The sequence below is a fragment of the Schistocerca nitens genome, chromosome 5, assembly GCF_023898315.1.
Source record: "Schistocerca nitens isolate TAMUIC-IGC-003100 chromosome 5, iqSchNite1.1, whole genome shotgun sequence".
Lineage (NCBI taxonomy): Eukaryota > Metazoa > Arthropoda > Insecta > Orthoptera > Acrididae > Schistocerca > Schistocerca nitens.
The window spans coordinates 38811640-38827552 of record NC_064618.1 but is presented as its reverse complement, the minus strand read 5'-3'; the positions used below and the strand labels follow the sequence as shown (position 1 = coordinate 38827552).

At 48.2% G+C, this 15913-nt stretch overlaps 1 protein-coding gene across 1 annotated transcript in view; it reads right to left on the bottom strand.

Annotated features, from left to right (window-relative positions):
• Positions 1-10294: 10294 nt before the first annotated feature.
• LOC126259636 (uncharacterized) overlaps positions 10295-15913 on the bottom strand; it is a 42239-nt gene continuing 36620 nt past the window's right edge. Inside the window, exon 2 of the mRNA XM_049956561.1 lies at positions 10295-10872. Coding sequence (XP_049812518.1) covers positions 10295-10872 — 578 coding nt within the window. The remainder of the gene's footprint in view (positions 10873-15913) is intronic.

The window sequence follows — 15913 nt, the reverse complement described above, 5'->3', positions numbered from 1 at the left end:
ATCATTTTGCACACGCGGCTGACGAATGTGTTTAACATGACGCGGCCGGCTAGTGTTTACAGTCTGACTCTGCCGGTGGGGCCGCGGGCGTGACATAACTTGCTTAGCACAGGCAATTTGAGAAATACATGGCTGATCTAACTCACACTCAGCATAGTCAAAAGTATCTTGGGCTTCAATAATGTTCATCACAGTCTCTAATGACGGGTCAGGCAACTTTAAGATAGCAGCACGAATACGAGAATCTGCAATGTTTTGAGTAATAGCGTCGCGTAACATGACATCACTGTAGGAAGCTCCACACACACAATTAAATCGGCACTGACGGGTGACGCCCCGTAAATCTGTTAACCACTGTTTATTAGATTGATGTGGCAGTTTCTTTAATCTGAAGAACTTGAATCTGGCCGCTGCCACATGAACTCGCGACTCGAAATACTCAGCAAGCTTGGTAACAACAACGTCATAGTCTAAAGCTTCTGGCTTGGATTCCGGGAACAACTTACAAAGTAGTCGATAGACTTCCACGCCTGCAGTGGAAATTAAATAAAGCTGCCGCTCATTACCTGTGATTTTGTAGACTGACATGTGCGCCTGCAACTGCGCGAAATATTCTTGCCATTCTTCTCGTGATGCCTCAAAAGCACGAACAGGCGGTGCTGCCTGTGCTTGTTCCTTGTGTGGTGGTGGATTAGCCGCTTGTTTGGCGATTGCTTCCACCAGACTTTGTATTTGCTGACTCTGTAACAAGATCAACTGTTGTAATTCGGCAGACATAGTGAACACAAATTAAACCAGCCCCCAAAATTCTATCTCAAGAAACAAGTTAAACCAGCCCTGCACACGAGTTCGGAAGTCCTCGTCGCCAGTTTTGTGACGGCCTTCGTAGCGACAACACTTCGCTGTAGAAACGGCCTACGAAGTCACCGCCACACTTTTAATAGCGGGCCGACCGGTCCGCTGGAACAGTGAACAGAAAGATGAAAGCCCAAACACTCGGATTAAATGAAAGTCGGTACTTATCTTTATTAACGACGATACAGAACACAGTGGTGAACATGGTCTACAGAAATCTGTCTAGTTCGAGTCGGAGCGGCTAGGTCAGCGTCGGCTGACGACAAACAACAACTCTGCTGCGATGAACACACAACTGACTAGCAGGTACACAATTCGGTGGCGAGTCTACAACTGAGCGGCGAATCCAGAACTGTCCTAGCGCTCGCGACTCCAGCGCTTAAGAAAACAGAAGCCAGCGGTGGCGCGCGCAGACTTGCGGCGATTTCCTGTATCGCTGGCGCTGCTTATGCGGACGGCGTCCGGACTTTGATGCTGCCAACCTTTTTGGCAGCGGGCTCGGTTGGCAATACTGGCTAGGATATAGCAGTTCTAATAAGGATGCAGCACAGAAATTGTGTCGAAATTAAATACTGTAGCCTCCAGGGCGGGTTTGTGCTAGAGAGCAAAACGGCTGCAGCCTCCACATGAAAGCTCTCCTGGGAGTCTTGTAGTATGTATCCGACGCAATACTGCCCATTTATTGAAACCCTCACACTCTTCTAATAAGATTGCGACACAGAAATTGCGTCGAGATTAAATACTGTAGGCTCCAGGGCGGGTTTTATCCTAGAGAGTAAAAGGACTGCAGCCTCCACATGAAAGATGTCCTAAGAGTCATGTAGCTTGCATCCGACGCAATATTCTCCATTTACTAAAACCCTCACACTCTTCTAATAAGGATGCGACACAGAAATTGCGTCGAGATTAAGTACTGTATAATTCAGGGCGGGTTTTATCCCAGAGGGAAAAACGCCTGCAGCCTCCACATGAAAGCTCATCTAGGAGTCATGTAGTTTGTATCCGAAGCACTACTTCCCATTTACTGAAACCCTCACACTCTTCTAATAAGGATGCTACACAGAAATTGCGTCGAGATTAAGTACTGTAGGCTCCAGGGCGGGTTTAATCCTAGAGAGTAACACGGCTGCAGCCTCCACATGAAAGCTCTCCTGGGAGTCTAGTAGTTCGCATCCGACGGAATATTCTACATTTACTGAAACCCTCACACTCTTCTAATAAGGATGCGACACAGAAATTGCGTCGAGATTAAGTACTGTAGGCACCAGGGCGGGTTTTATCCTACAGAGTAAAACGGCTGCAGCCTCCAGATGAAAGCTCCCCTGGGAGTCTTGTAGGATGTATTCGACACACTACTGCACATTTTATGAAACCCTCTCTCACATCTACTGAGGATGCGACACAGAAATTGCGTCGAGATTAAATACTGTAGGTTCCAGGGCGTGTTTTATCCTAGAGAGTAAATTGGCTACAGCCTCCACATGAAAGTTCATCTGCGAGTCATGTAGTTTGTATCCGACGCACTACTGCCCATTTACTGAAACCCCCACATTCTTCTAATAATGACATGACACAGAAATTCGTCGAGATTAAACACTGTAGGCTCCAGGTCGGGTTTTATCCTAGAGAGTAAAACGGCTGCAGGCCCCACATGAAAGCTCTCCTTGGAGTCTAGTAGTTTGTATCCAACGCATTACTGCCCATTTACTGAAACCCTCACACTCTTCGAATAAGGATGCGACACAGAAATTGCGTCGAGATTAAGTACTGCAGGCTCAAGGGCGGGTTTTATCCTAGAGAGTAAAATGGTTGCAGCCTCCACATGATAGCTCTCCTGGGAGTCATGTAGTTTGTATCCGACGCAATACTGCCCATTTACTGAAACCCTCACACTTTTCTAATAAGGATGCGACACAGAAATTGCGTCGAGATTAAATACTGTTGGCTCCAGGGCGGGTTTAATCCTAGAGAGTAAAACAGCTGCAGCCCCTACATGAAAGCTCTTCTGGGAGTCTAGTAGTTTGTATCAGACGCACTACTGCCCATTTACTGAAACCATCACACTCTTCTAATAATGAGATGACACAGAAATTGCGTCGAGATTAAGTAGTGTAGGCTCCAGGGCGGGTTTTATCCTAGAGAGTAACACGGCTGCAGCCTGCACATGAAAGCTCTCCTGGGAGTCTTGTAGTTCGCATCTGACGCAATATCCTACAATTACTGAAACCCTCACACTCTTCTAATAAGGATGCAGCAGAGAAATTGTGTCGAGATTAAATACTGTAGGCTCCAGGGAGGGTTTGTGCTAGAGAGCAAAACGGCTGCAGCCTCCACATGAAAGCTCTCCTGGGAGTCATGTAGTATGTATCCGACGCAATACTGCCCATTTACTGAAACCCTCACACTCTTCTAATAAGGATGCGACACAGAAACTGCGTCGAGATTAAATACTGTAGGCTCCAGGGCGGGTTTTATCCTAGAGAGTAAAACGCCTGCAGCCTCCACATGAAAGCTCTTCTAGGAGTCATGTACTTTGTATCCGAAGCACTACTTCCCATTGACTGAAATCCTCACACCCATCTAATAAGGATGGTACACAGAAATTGCGTCGAGATTAAGTACTGTAGGCTCCATTGGGGGGTTATCCTAGAGAGTAAAACGGCTGCAGCCTCAGCATGAAAGCCGTCCCGAGAGTCTTGTAGTATGCATCCGACGTAATACTTCACATTTACTGAAACCCTCACACTCTTCTAATAAGGATGCGACACAGAAATTGCGTCGAGATTAACTACTGTAGGCTCCAGGGCGGTTTTTATCCTAGAGAGTAAAACGGCTGCAGCCCCCACATGAAAGCTCTCCTGGGAGTCTAGTAGTTTGTATCCGACGCATTACTGCCCATTTACTGAAACCCTCACACTCTTCGAATAAGGATGCGACACAGAAACTGCGTCGAGATTAAGTACAGCAGGCTCCAGGGCGGGTTTTATCCTAGAGAGTAAGACGGCTGCAACCTCCACATGGAAGCTCTCCTGGGAGTCATCTAGTTTGTATCCGACGCACTACTGCCCATTTACTGAAACCCTCACACTCTTCTAATAAGGATGCGACACAGAAATTGCGTCGAGATTAAATACTGTAGGCTCCAGGGCGGTTTTTATCCTAGGGAGTAAAACGGCTGCAGCCCCCACATGAAAGCTCTCCTGGGAGTCTAGTAGTTTGTATCCGACGCATTACTGCCCATTTACTGAAACCCTCACACTCTTCGAATAAGGATGCGACACAGAAATTGCGTCGAGATTAAGTACTGCAGGCACAAGGGTGGGTTTTATCCTAGAGAGTAAAATGGTTGCAGCCTCCACATGAAAGCTCTCCTGGGAGTCATGTAGTTTGTATCCGATGCACTACTGCCCATTTACTGAAACCCTCACACTCTTCTAATAAGGATGCGACACAGAAATTGCGTCGAGATTAAATACTGTTGGCTCCAGGGCGGGTTTTATCCTAGAGAGTAAAACGGCTGCAACCTCCACATGAAAGCTCTCCTGGGAGTCATGTAGTTTGTATCCGACGCACTACTGCCCATTTACTGAAACCCTCACACTCTTCTAATAAGGATGCGACACAGAAATTGCGTCGAGATTAAGTACAGCAGGCTCCAGGGCGGGTTTTATCCTAGAGAGTAAAACGGCTGCAACCTCCACATGAAAGCTCTCCTGGGAGTCATGTAGTTTGTATCCGACGCACTGCTGCCCATTTACTGAAACCCTCACACTCTTCTAATAAGGATGCGACACAGAAATTGCGTCGAGATTAAATACTGTAGCCTCCAGGGCGGTTTATATCCTAGGGAGTAAAACGGCTGCAGCCCCCACATGAAAGCTCTCCTGGGAGTCTAGTAGTTTGTATCCGACGCATTACTGCCCATTTACTGAAACCCTCACACTCTTCGAATAAGGATGCGACACAGAAATTGCGTCGAGATTAAATACTGTTGGCTCCAGGGCGGGTTTTATCCTAGAGAGTAAAACGGCTGCAACCTCCACATGAAAGCTCTCCTGGGAGTCATGTAGTTTGTATCCGACGCACTACTGCCCATTTACTGAAACCCTCACGCTCTTCTAATAAGGATGCGACACAGAAATTGCGTCGAGATTAAGTACAGCAGGCTCCAGGGCGGGTTTTATCCTAGAGACTAAAACGGCTGCAACCTCCACATGAAAGCTCTCCTGGGAGTCATGTAGTTTGTATCCGACGCACTACTGCCCATTTACTGAAACCCTCACACTCTTCTAATAAGGATGCGACACAGAAATTGCGTCGAGATTAAATACTGTAGGCTCCAGGGCGGTTTTTATCCTAGGGAGTAAAACGGCTGCAGCCCCCACATGAAAGCTCTCCTGGGAGTGTAGTAGTTTGTAACCGACGCATTACTGCCCATTTACTGAAACCCTCACACTCTTCGATAAGGATGCGACACAGAAATTGCGTCGAGATTAAGTACTGCAGGCACAAGGGCGGGTTTTATCCTAGAGAGTAAAACGGCTGCAGGACCCACATGAAAGCTCTCCTGGGAGTCTAGTAGTTTGTATCCGATGCACTACTGCCCATTTACTGAAACCCTCACACTCTTCTAATAAGGATGCGACACAGAAATTGCGTCGAGATTAAATAGTGTTGGCTCCAGGGCGGGTTTTATCCTAGAGAGTAAAACGGCTGCAACCTCCACATGTAAGCTCTCCTGGGAGTCATGTAGTTTGTATCCGACGCACTACTGCCCATTTACTGAAACCCTCACACTCTTCTAATAAGGATGCGACACAGAAATTGCGTCGAGATTAAATACTGTTGGCTCCAGGGCGGGTTTTATCCTAGAGAGTAAAACGGCTGCAACCTCCACATGAAAGCTCTCCTGGGAGTCATGTAGTTTGTATCCGACGCACTACTGCCCATTTACTGAAACCCTCACACTCTTCTAATAAGGATGCGACACAGAAATTGCGTCGAGATTAAATACTGTAGGCTCCAGGGCGGTTTTTATCCTAGGGAGTAAAACGGCTGCAGCCCCCACATGAAAGCTCTCCTGGGAGTCTAGTAGTTTGTATCCGACGCATTACTGCCCATTTACTGAAACCCTCACACTCTTCGAATAAAGATGCGACACAGAAATTGCGTCGAGATTAAGTACTGCAGGCACAAGGGCGGGTTTTATCCTAGAGAGTAAAATGGTTGCAGCCTCCACATGAAAGCTCTCCTGGGAGTCATGTAGTTTGTATCCGATGCACTACTGCCCATTTACTGAAACCCTCACACTCTTCTAATAAGGATGCGACACAGAAATTGCGTCGAGATTAAACACTGTAGGCTCCAGGGCGGGTTTTATCCTAGAGAGTAAAACGGCTGCAGGACCCACATGAAAGCTCTCCTGGGATTCTAGTAGTTTGTATCCGACGCATTACTGCCCATTTACTGAAACCCTCACACTTTTCTAATAAGGATGCGACACAGAAATTGCGTCGAGATTAAGTACTGCAGGCTCAAGGGCGGGTTTTATCCTAGAGAGTAAAATGGTTGCAGCCTCCACATGAAAGCTCTCCTGGGAGTCACGTAGTTTGTATCCGACGCACTACTGCCCATTTACTGAAACCCTCACACTCTTCTAATAAGGATGCGACACAGAAATTGCGTCGCGATTAAATACTGTTGGCTCCAGGGCGGGTTTAATCCTAGAGAGTAAAACAGCTGCAGCCCCCACATGAAAGCTCTTCTGGGAGTCTAGTAGTTTGTATCAGACGCACTACTGCCCATTTACTGAAACCCACACACTCGCCTAATAAGTATGCGACACAGAAATTGCGTCGAGATTAAATACTGTAGGCTCCAGGGCGGGTTTTATCCTAGAGAGTAAAACGGCTGCAGGACCCACACGAAAGCTCTCCTGGGATTCTAGTAGTTTGTATCCGACGCATTACTGCCCATTTACTGAAACCCTCACACTCTTCGAATAAGGATGCGACACAGAAATTGCGTCGAGCTTACGTACTGTAGGCTCGACGGTGGGTTTTATCCTAGAGAGTAATACGGCTGCAGCCTCCACATGAAAGGTCTCCTGGGAGTCTTGTAGTTCGAATCTGACGCAATATACTACATTTACTGAAACCCTCACACTCTTCTAATAATGATGCGGCGCAGAAATTGCGTCGAGATTAAATACTGTAGGCTCCAGGGCGGGTTTTATCCTAGAGAGTAATACGGCTGCAGCCTCCACATGAAAGCTCTCCTGCGAGTCAAGTAGTTTGTATCCGGCGCACTACAGCCCATTCACTGATACCCTCACACTCTTCTAATAATGAGATGACACAGAAATTGCGTCGAGATTAAGTACTGTAGGCTCCAGGGCAGGTTTTATCCTAGAGAGTAACACGGCTGCAGCCTCCACATGAAAGGTCTCCTGGGAGTCTTGTAGTTCGAATCTGACGCAATATACTACATTTACTGAAACCCTCACACTCTTCTAATAATGATGCGGCGCAGAAATTGCGTCGAGATTAAGTACTGTAGGATCCACGGCGGGTTTTATCCTAGAGAGTAATACGGCTGTAGCCTCCAAATGAAAGCTCTCCTGGGAGTCATGTAGTTTGTATCCAACGCACTACTGCCCATTTACTGAAACCCTCACACTGTTCTAATAATGAGATGACACAGAAATTTCGTCGAGATTAAGTAGAGTAGGCTCCAGGGCGGGTTTTATCCTAGAGAGTAACACGGCTGCAGCCTCCACATGAAAGCTCTCCTGGGAGTCTTTAGTTCGCATCTGACGCAATATTCTACATTTACTGAAACCCTCACACTCTTCTAATAAGGATGCAGCAGAGAAATTGTGTCGAGATTAAATACTGTAGGCCCCAGGGCGGGTTGTGGTAGAGAACAAAACGGCTGCAGCCTCCACATGAAAGCTCTCCTGGGAGTCTTGTAGTTTGTATCCGACGCAATAATGCCCATTTACTGAAACCCTCACACTCTTCTAATAAGGATGCGACACAGAAATTGCGTCGAGATTAAATACTGTAGGCTCCAGGGCGGGTATTATCCTAAGGAGTAAAACGACTGCAGCCTCCACATGAAAGATGTCCTAAGAGTCTTGTAGTTTGCATCCGACGCAATATTCTCCATTAACTGAAAACCCTCACACTCTTCTAATAAGGATGCGACACAGAAATTGCGTCGAGATTAAGTACTGTATAATCCAGGGCGGGTTTTATCCTAGAGAGTAAAACGCCTGCAGCCTCCACATGAAAGCTCTTCTAGGAGTCATGTAGTTTGTATCCGAAGCACTACTTCCCATTTACTGAAACCCTCACACCCTTCTAATAAGGATGCTACACAGAAATTGCGTCGAGATTAAGTACTGTAGTCTCCAGGGCGGGTTTAATCCTAGAGCGTAACACGGCTGCAGCCTTCACATGAAACCTCTCCTGGGAGTCTAGTAGTTCGCATCCGACGCAATATTCTACATTTACTGAAACCCTCACACTCTTCTAATAAGGATGCGACACAGAAATTGCGTCGAGATTAAGTACTGTAGGCACCAGGGCGGTTTTTATCCTACAGAGTAAAACGGCTGCTGCCTCCACATGATAGCTCTCCTGGAAGTCATGTAGTTTTTATCCGACGCACTACTGATCATTTACTGAAACCCTCACACTCTTCGAATAAGGATGCGACACAGAAATTGCGTCTAGATTAAATACTGTAGTTTCCAGGGCGTGTTTTATCCTAGAGAGTAAATTGGCTACAGCCTCCACATGAAAGTTCTCCTGCGAGTCATGTAGTTTGTATCCGACGCACTACTGCCCATTTACTGAAACCCTCACATTCTTCTAATAATGACATGACACAGAAATTGCGTCGAGATTAAGTACTGTAGGCTCCAAGGCGGGTTTAACCTAGAGAGAAAAACGGCTGCAGCCTCAGCATGAAAGCTGTCCTTTGAGTCTTGTAGTATGCCTCCGACGTAATACTGCCCATTTACTGAAATTCTCACACTCTTCGAATAAGGATGCGACACAGAAATGGCGTCGAGATTAAGTACTGCAGGCTCAAGGGCGGGTTTTATCCTAGAGAGTAAATTGGCTGCAGCGTCCAGATGAAAGCTCTCCTGGGAGTCATGTAGATTGTATCCGACGCACTACTGCACATTTACTGAAACCCTCACACTGTTCTAATAAGGATGCGACATAGAAATTGCGTCGAGATTAAATACTGTTGGCTCCAATGCGGGTTTAATCCTAGAGAGTAAAACGGCTGCAGCGTCCAGATGAAAGCTCTCCTGGGAGTCTAGTAGTTTGTATCCGACGCACTACTGCCCATTTACTGAAACCCTCACGTTCGCCTAATAGGGATGCGACACAGAAATTGCGTCGAGATAAAATAGTGTAGGCTCCAGGGCGGGTTTTTGTCCAAGAGAGTAAAACGGCTGCAGGCCCCACATGAAAGCTCTCCTGGGATTCTACTAGTTTGTATCCGACGCATTACTGCGCATTTACTGAAACCCTCACACTCTTCGAATAAGGATGCGACACAGAAATTGCGTCGAGCTTAAGTACTGTAGGCTCGACGGCGGGTTTTATCCTAGAGAGTAATACGGCTGCAGCTTCCACGTGAAAGCTCTCCTGCGAGTCAAGTAGTTTGTATCCGACGCACTGCTGCCCATTTACTGCAACCCTCACACTCTTCTAATAATGAGAAGACACAGAAATTGCGTCGAGATTAAGTAGTGTAGGCTCCAGGGCGGGTTTTATCCTAGAGAGTAACACGGCTGCAGCCTCCACATGAAAGCTCTCCTGGGAGTCTTGTAGTTCGCATCTGACGCAATATTCTACATTTACTGTAACCCTCACACTCTTCTTTTTGTGACGGCCTTCGTAGCGACAACACTTCGCTGTAGAAACGGCCTACGAAGTCAGCGCTACACTTTTAATAGCGGGCCGACCGTTCCTCTGGAACAGTGAACAGAAAGATGAAAACCCAAACACTCGGATTAAATGAAAGTCGGTACTTATCTCTATTAACGACGATACAGAACACAGTGGTGAACATGGTCTACAGAAATCTGTCTAGTTCGAGTTGGTGCGGCTATGTCGGCGTCGGCTGACGACAAACAGCAACTCTGCTGCGATGAACACACAACTGACTAGCAGGTACACAATTCGGTGGCGAGTCTACAACTGAGCGGCGAATCCAGAACTGTCCTAGCGCTCGCGACTCCAGCGCTTAGGAAGCCAGAAGCCAGCGGTGGCGCGCGCAGACTTGCGGTGATTTCCTGTATCGCTGGCGCTGCTCATGCGGACGGCGTCCGGACTTTGATGCTGCCAACCTTTTTGGCAGCGGGCTCGGTTGGCATTACTGGCTAGGATATAACACTCCTCCCCCCCAAATCGCCTCACCGTCGTTGAATAATGACGTGGCGAGCGTCGACGGCGGGGGAGGGGTCTGGCCGCAGGGCGGAGACTGTTGTCGGTGGTAGTCCCCGGTCCGCACCCCAGCATTGGCTGCGCGGGGCCTCGGGAAACACCGACTGAAAACCTAGGTCAGGGTGCACGCCTGTGACCACGGGCGCAGCTTCTGGTACTGGACGCGACGGGGCGTCTGGACCCACGAAGAGAGGCAGCGTCTCCTGACGCTGCGTCGACGGCTGCGGAGTGGGCGCCAGACAAGGCGCTGCGGTGTCAGACTCCATGGGGGTGCCCAAGGAAAGCTTCTGCAGTACAGGCTGCACAGCCACCGCTTGGGAAGGCGGCCCGGCTGAGGGGTCGACGTCCATCAGCTCCGAAGGTGGTGGCGACTGAAGAGGGACCGCAGGCGCCGGAGAGACCACCCGGGGCGCTCCCGCATGAAGCTGCGCGGGAGGCATCAACGGGATGGGCTGTCGGCGTGGTAGCGGCGACGGCTGCTGCTGCTGCTGCCCTGGGGGCGGCAGCGAAGTCGGAAGGCGCGGCTGGAACCCGCCGCGGACCAAATCTGTGGACAAAGAACGAGCGGCAGAATCCGGGCGGCCAGCGCGGCGCAACTGGTTCTGATTCCTCCTGTGCACCCCAGTAACACCGTGAACAGTATAAAAACCGCGACCCTGGACACTTATCACGGTACCACGTTCCCAACGACGGCGACCGTGATAAACTCTGAAAAAAACGGCGTCGTTGCGCTGAAAACGCGTGTGATGCTCAGAAGCGGCGGGTCGATCCGAGGGGTGCAACAACCGTAGTAGGGTGCGATGACGACGGCCGTGGAGAAGCTCCGCAGGCGAAGGGCCGTCGCGTGGCGTGGTCCGGTACGACGACAGGAACGTGATGAGGGCCTGCTGACGAGAGTGCATAGCACGAAGGCGGTCCATATGATCCTTGAATGTGCGTACAAAACGTTCCGCTGCACCATTCGATTGAGGGTGGAACGGCGGAGTAAGAACATGGCGAATGCCATTGGCAGAACGAAAACTTTCAAATTCAGCAGAGGTAAATTGTGGACCATTGTCAGACACTAAAACTTCTGGAAGACCCTCAATACAAAAAATTGAAGTCAACACCTGTATAGTTCGTGCAGACATTGTAGACCGCATGGGCACAACAAACGGAAAATGACTAAATGCATCTATCACGATGAGCCAACGAGAATTCCAATATGGACCAGCGAAATCAATATGTACTCGCTGCCAGGGACCGGCAGGGCGTGCCCACTCAAAATAGCGTTGAGGCGGAGCAGCTTGGTGTTCGGCACACGTCGAACAATCTGTAGACATCTGCGTAATCTGCTTATCAATGCCGATCCATGTACAATGACGGCGGGCAAGCTGCTTGGTGCGGACCACTCCCCAATGACCTTGATGCAACAAGTCGAGGACCTTGGATTGGAGCACTTGGGGAACCACTACACGAAGCTGGTCATTCTCGGTGCGTAACAGCAAAACTCCGTGCGAAACAGACAACAGATGACGTTGCGGATAATAGCGACGAACCACAGGATCCGATATGTCCTTTGCCTTGGACGGCCAACCACGTTGAACAAAACTTAATAGTAAACTCAGATGAGGATCCGTAGCTGTCTCACGTGCCACCTGACGATAATCAATCGGAAAATCCCGGAGGGATTGATGCTCATCGGCGTCAATCTGATGGCAAGAGTCGTCAGAGGAATCGAAGACATCATCCGCAGCAATCGGCAATCTAGAAAGCGCGTCAGCGTTTGCATGCTGAGCTGTAGGGCGATACAGTATCTCATACTGGTATTGTGATAACAAAAGAGCCCAACGTTGTAGTCTCTGAGCTGTCCGCGGAGGAACTGGTTTAGACGGATGAAACAGCGACGTCAGGGGCTTGTGATCTGTGACTAAGTAGAATGGTCTACCATAGAGGTAGTGATGGAATTTTGTGACACCGAACACAATAGCCAACGCTTCCTTGTCCAATTGGCTATAATTACACTGAGCTTTGTTTAACAATTTAGATGCGAACGCAATAGGACGTTCGGTGTTACCGACTCGGTGAGACAACACAGCACCGAGACCGAAAGAAGAAGCATCACAAGCTAACACCAGAGGCTTGTTAGGGTCGTAATGGACCAGACAACGCTCATTCAATAAAGCCTCTTTTAGCTGCTGAAAGGCTGATTGGCAATCAGCTGACCACACAAACGGAACATTCTTACGGCGGAGACGATGCAACGGTGCAGCAATCTGTGATGCATTAGGTATAAACCTAATATAATATGTCAATTTGCCAAGAACTGCTTGCAATTCATGCAGATTGCGAGGGGCGGGCAAATCACGAATAGCTGCTAAATGTGACTGGGAGGGATGAATGCCTTGAGCATTAATAACATGTCCCAGATACTCCAACTCCGTAAGGAAAAATGAACATTTATCGATGTTGCAACGTAGGCCTGCCTGAGACAACACTGTAAACAAACACTCCAAATTACGGAAATGTTCAGCAGGCGTCCGACCGGACACAACAATATCGTCTAAATAGTTGCAACACGATGGCACATTAGCCAAAAGTTGGGATAAAAAACGCTGAAAAACAGCTGGAGCTGACGCACAACCAAAAGGCAAACGCAGAAAACGGAACAACCCCAACGACGTGTTTATGACAAAATACTGTTGTGATTGCTCGTCGAGGGGCAATTGCAAATATGCTTCACGGAGATCAATTTTGGAAAAGAAACGAGCTTCCCCTAACTTATCCATCAGCTCGTCCGGCCTAGGTAAAGGAAAAGAATCAATGACAGTTTGAGGATTAACTGTCGACTTAAAATCAACACACAAACGTAACTTGCCAGACGGTTTCTTTATAATAACTAAGGGAGAAGCCCACTGGCTCGCTGAAACGGGTTGAATATCACCGTCGTTTTGCCAACGACGAAGTTCATCTTCTACAGGTGCCCGGAGGGCGTGAGGCACTGGACGAGCACGAAAAAATCGAGGCTGAGCATTATCTTTTAACGTAATATGAGCGGCAAAGTTCGCAGCACAACCGAGTTCGTCTTTAAATATGTCACTGTATCGTTTACACAAATCGGTTATGCTGTCTTGAGGAACAACAACAGAATTAAGTTGCAACACATTGTTTTGGATAGACAGGCCAAACAAGTCAAAACAGTCTAATCCGAAAATGTTTACACTGTCTGTAGCGCGGAGCACTGTGAATGAAACTGTTTTTGTGTTGCCCCGGAATGTGGCTGGCACGCTACATACACCTAACACAGGAATGTGTTCGCCACTATAAGTAGCCAAAGAATGTTTTGCCGCTGAAAGTTTAGGGCGGCCGATAGCCGCATACGTAGCACTATTTATGAGAGTCACAGACGCACCAGTGTCTAATTGAAAATTGAAGGTCTTATCCTGGATGCGTAGCTTCACAAATAGTTTATTACACTGTCTCTGGATCGGTGCAGCGGAGGCGGAAGACACAAAATCAGCGCGTTTAGCGCGTGTTCGTTGCTTACGACAACTCGTGGGTTGGGCGGGTGGAACAACAACTCCCGCTTCACTTGCAGTCTGTACATTACTTTTTACAGCGTTTGAAGTACGCTTGGGTCGCATAGCAGAGGGCTGGGTGGGTGGCTTATTGCGAACAAGTTTATTACCCACACGAACCGTGGAAGAGTCGTTACACGCGACCTTCTGGGCGGGCTGGCTTTGAAGAACATGAATATCCATGGGCTGGGCAGCACTAGAATTGTTCTTGCGTTTACGCAAACAAACAGTCTGGATGTGTCCTTTCCTTTGACAAAAGTGACAAACCGCGTTTCTTAACGGGCAACGTTCACGAGGATGAGCAAGAACACACTTAGGGCAAGACTTAAGTCTATCATTTTGCACACGCGGCTGACGAATGTGTTTAACATGACGCGGCCGGCTAGTGTTTACAGTCTGACTCTGCCGGTGGGGCCGCGGGCGTGACATAACTTGCTTAGCACAGGCAATTTGAGAAATACATGGCTGATCTAACTCACACTCAGCATAGTCAAAAGTATCTTGGGCTTCAATAATGTTCATCACAGTCTCTAATGACGGGTCAGGCAACTTTAAGATAGCAGCACGAATACGAGAATCTGCAATGTTTTGAGTAATAGCGTCGCGTAACATGACATCACTGTAGGAAGCTCCACACACACAATTAAATCGGCACTGACGGGTGACGCCCCGTAAATCTGTTAACCACTGTTTATTAGATTGATGTGGCAGTTTCTTTAATCTGAAGAACTTGAATCTGGCCGCTGCCACATGAACTCGCAACTCGAAATTCTCAGCAAGCTTGGTAACAACAACGTCATAGTCTAAAGCTTCTGGCTTGGATTCCGGGAACAACTTACAAAGTAGTCGATAGACTTCCACGCCTGCAGTGGAAATTAAATAAAGCTGCCGCTCATTACCTGTGATTTTGTAGACTGACATGTGCGCCTGCAACTGCGCGAAATATTCTTGCCATTCTTCTCGTGATGCCTCAAAAGCACGAACAGGCGGTGCTGCCTGTGCTTGTTCCTTGTGTGGTGGTGGATTAGCCGCTTGTTTGGCGATTGCTTCCACCAGACTTTGTATTTGCTGACTCTGTAACAAGATCAACTGTTGTAATTCGGCAGACATAGTGAACACAAATTAAACCAGCCCCCAAAATTCTATCTCAAGAAACAAGTTAAACCAGCCCTGCACACGAGTTCGGAAGTCCTCGTCGCCAGTTTTGTGACGGCCTTCGTAGCGACAACACTTCGCTGTAGAAACGGCCTACGAAGTCACCGCCACACTTTTAGTAGCGGGCCGACCGGTCCGCTGGAACAGTGAACAGAAAGATGAAAGCCCAAACACTCGGATTAAATGAAAGTCGGTACTTATCTTTATTAACGACGATACAGAACACAGTGGTGAACATGGTCTACAGAAATCTGTCTAGTTCGAGTCGGAGCGGCTAGGTCAGCGTCGGCTGACGACAAACAACAACTCTGCTGCGATGAACACACAACTGACTAGCAGGTACACAATTCGGTGGCGAGTCTACAACTGAGCGGCGAATCCAGAACTGTCCTAGCGCTCGCGACTCCAGCGCTTAAGAAAACAGAAGCCAGCGGTGGCGCGCGCAGACTTGCGGCGATTTCCTGTATCGCTGGCGCTGCTTATGCGGACGGCGTCCGGACTTTGATGCTGCCAACCTTTTTGGCAGCGGGCTCGGTTGGCAATACTGGCTAGGATATAGCAGTTCTAATAAGGATGCAGCACAGAAATTGTGTCGAAATTAAATACTGTAGCCTCCAGGGCGGGTTTGTGCTAGAGAGCAAAACGGCTGCAGCCTCCACATGAAAGCTCTCCTGGGAGTCTTGTAGTATGTATCCGACGCAATACTGCCCATTTATTGAAACCCTCACACTCTTCTAATAAGATTGCGACACAGAAATTGCGTCGAGATTAAATACTGTAGGCTCCAGGGCGGGTTTTATCCTAGAGAGTAAAACGACTGCAGCCTCCACATGAAAGATGTCCTAAGAGTCTTGTAGTTTGCATCCGACGCAATAT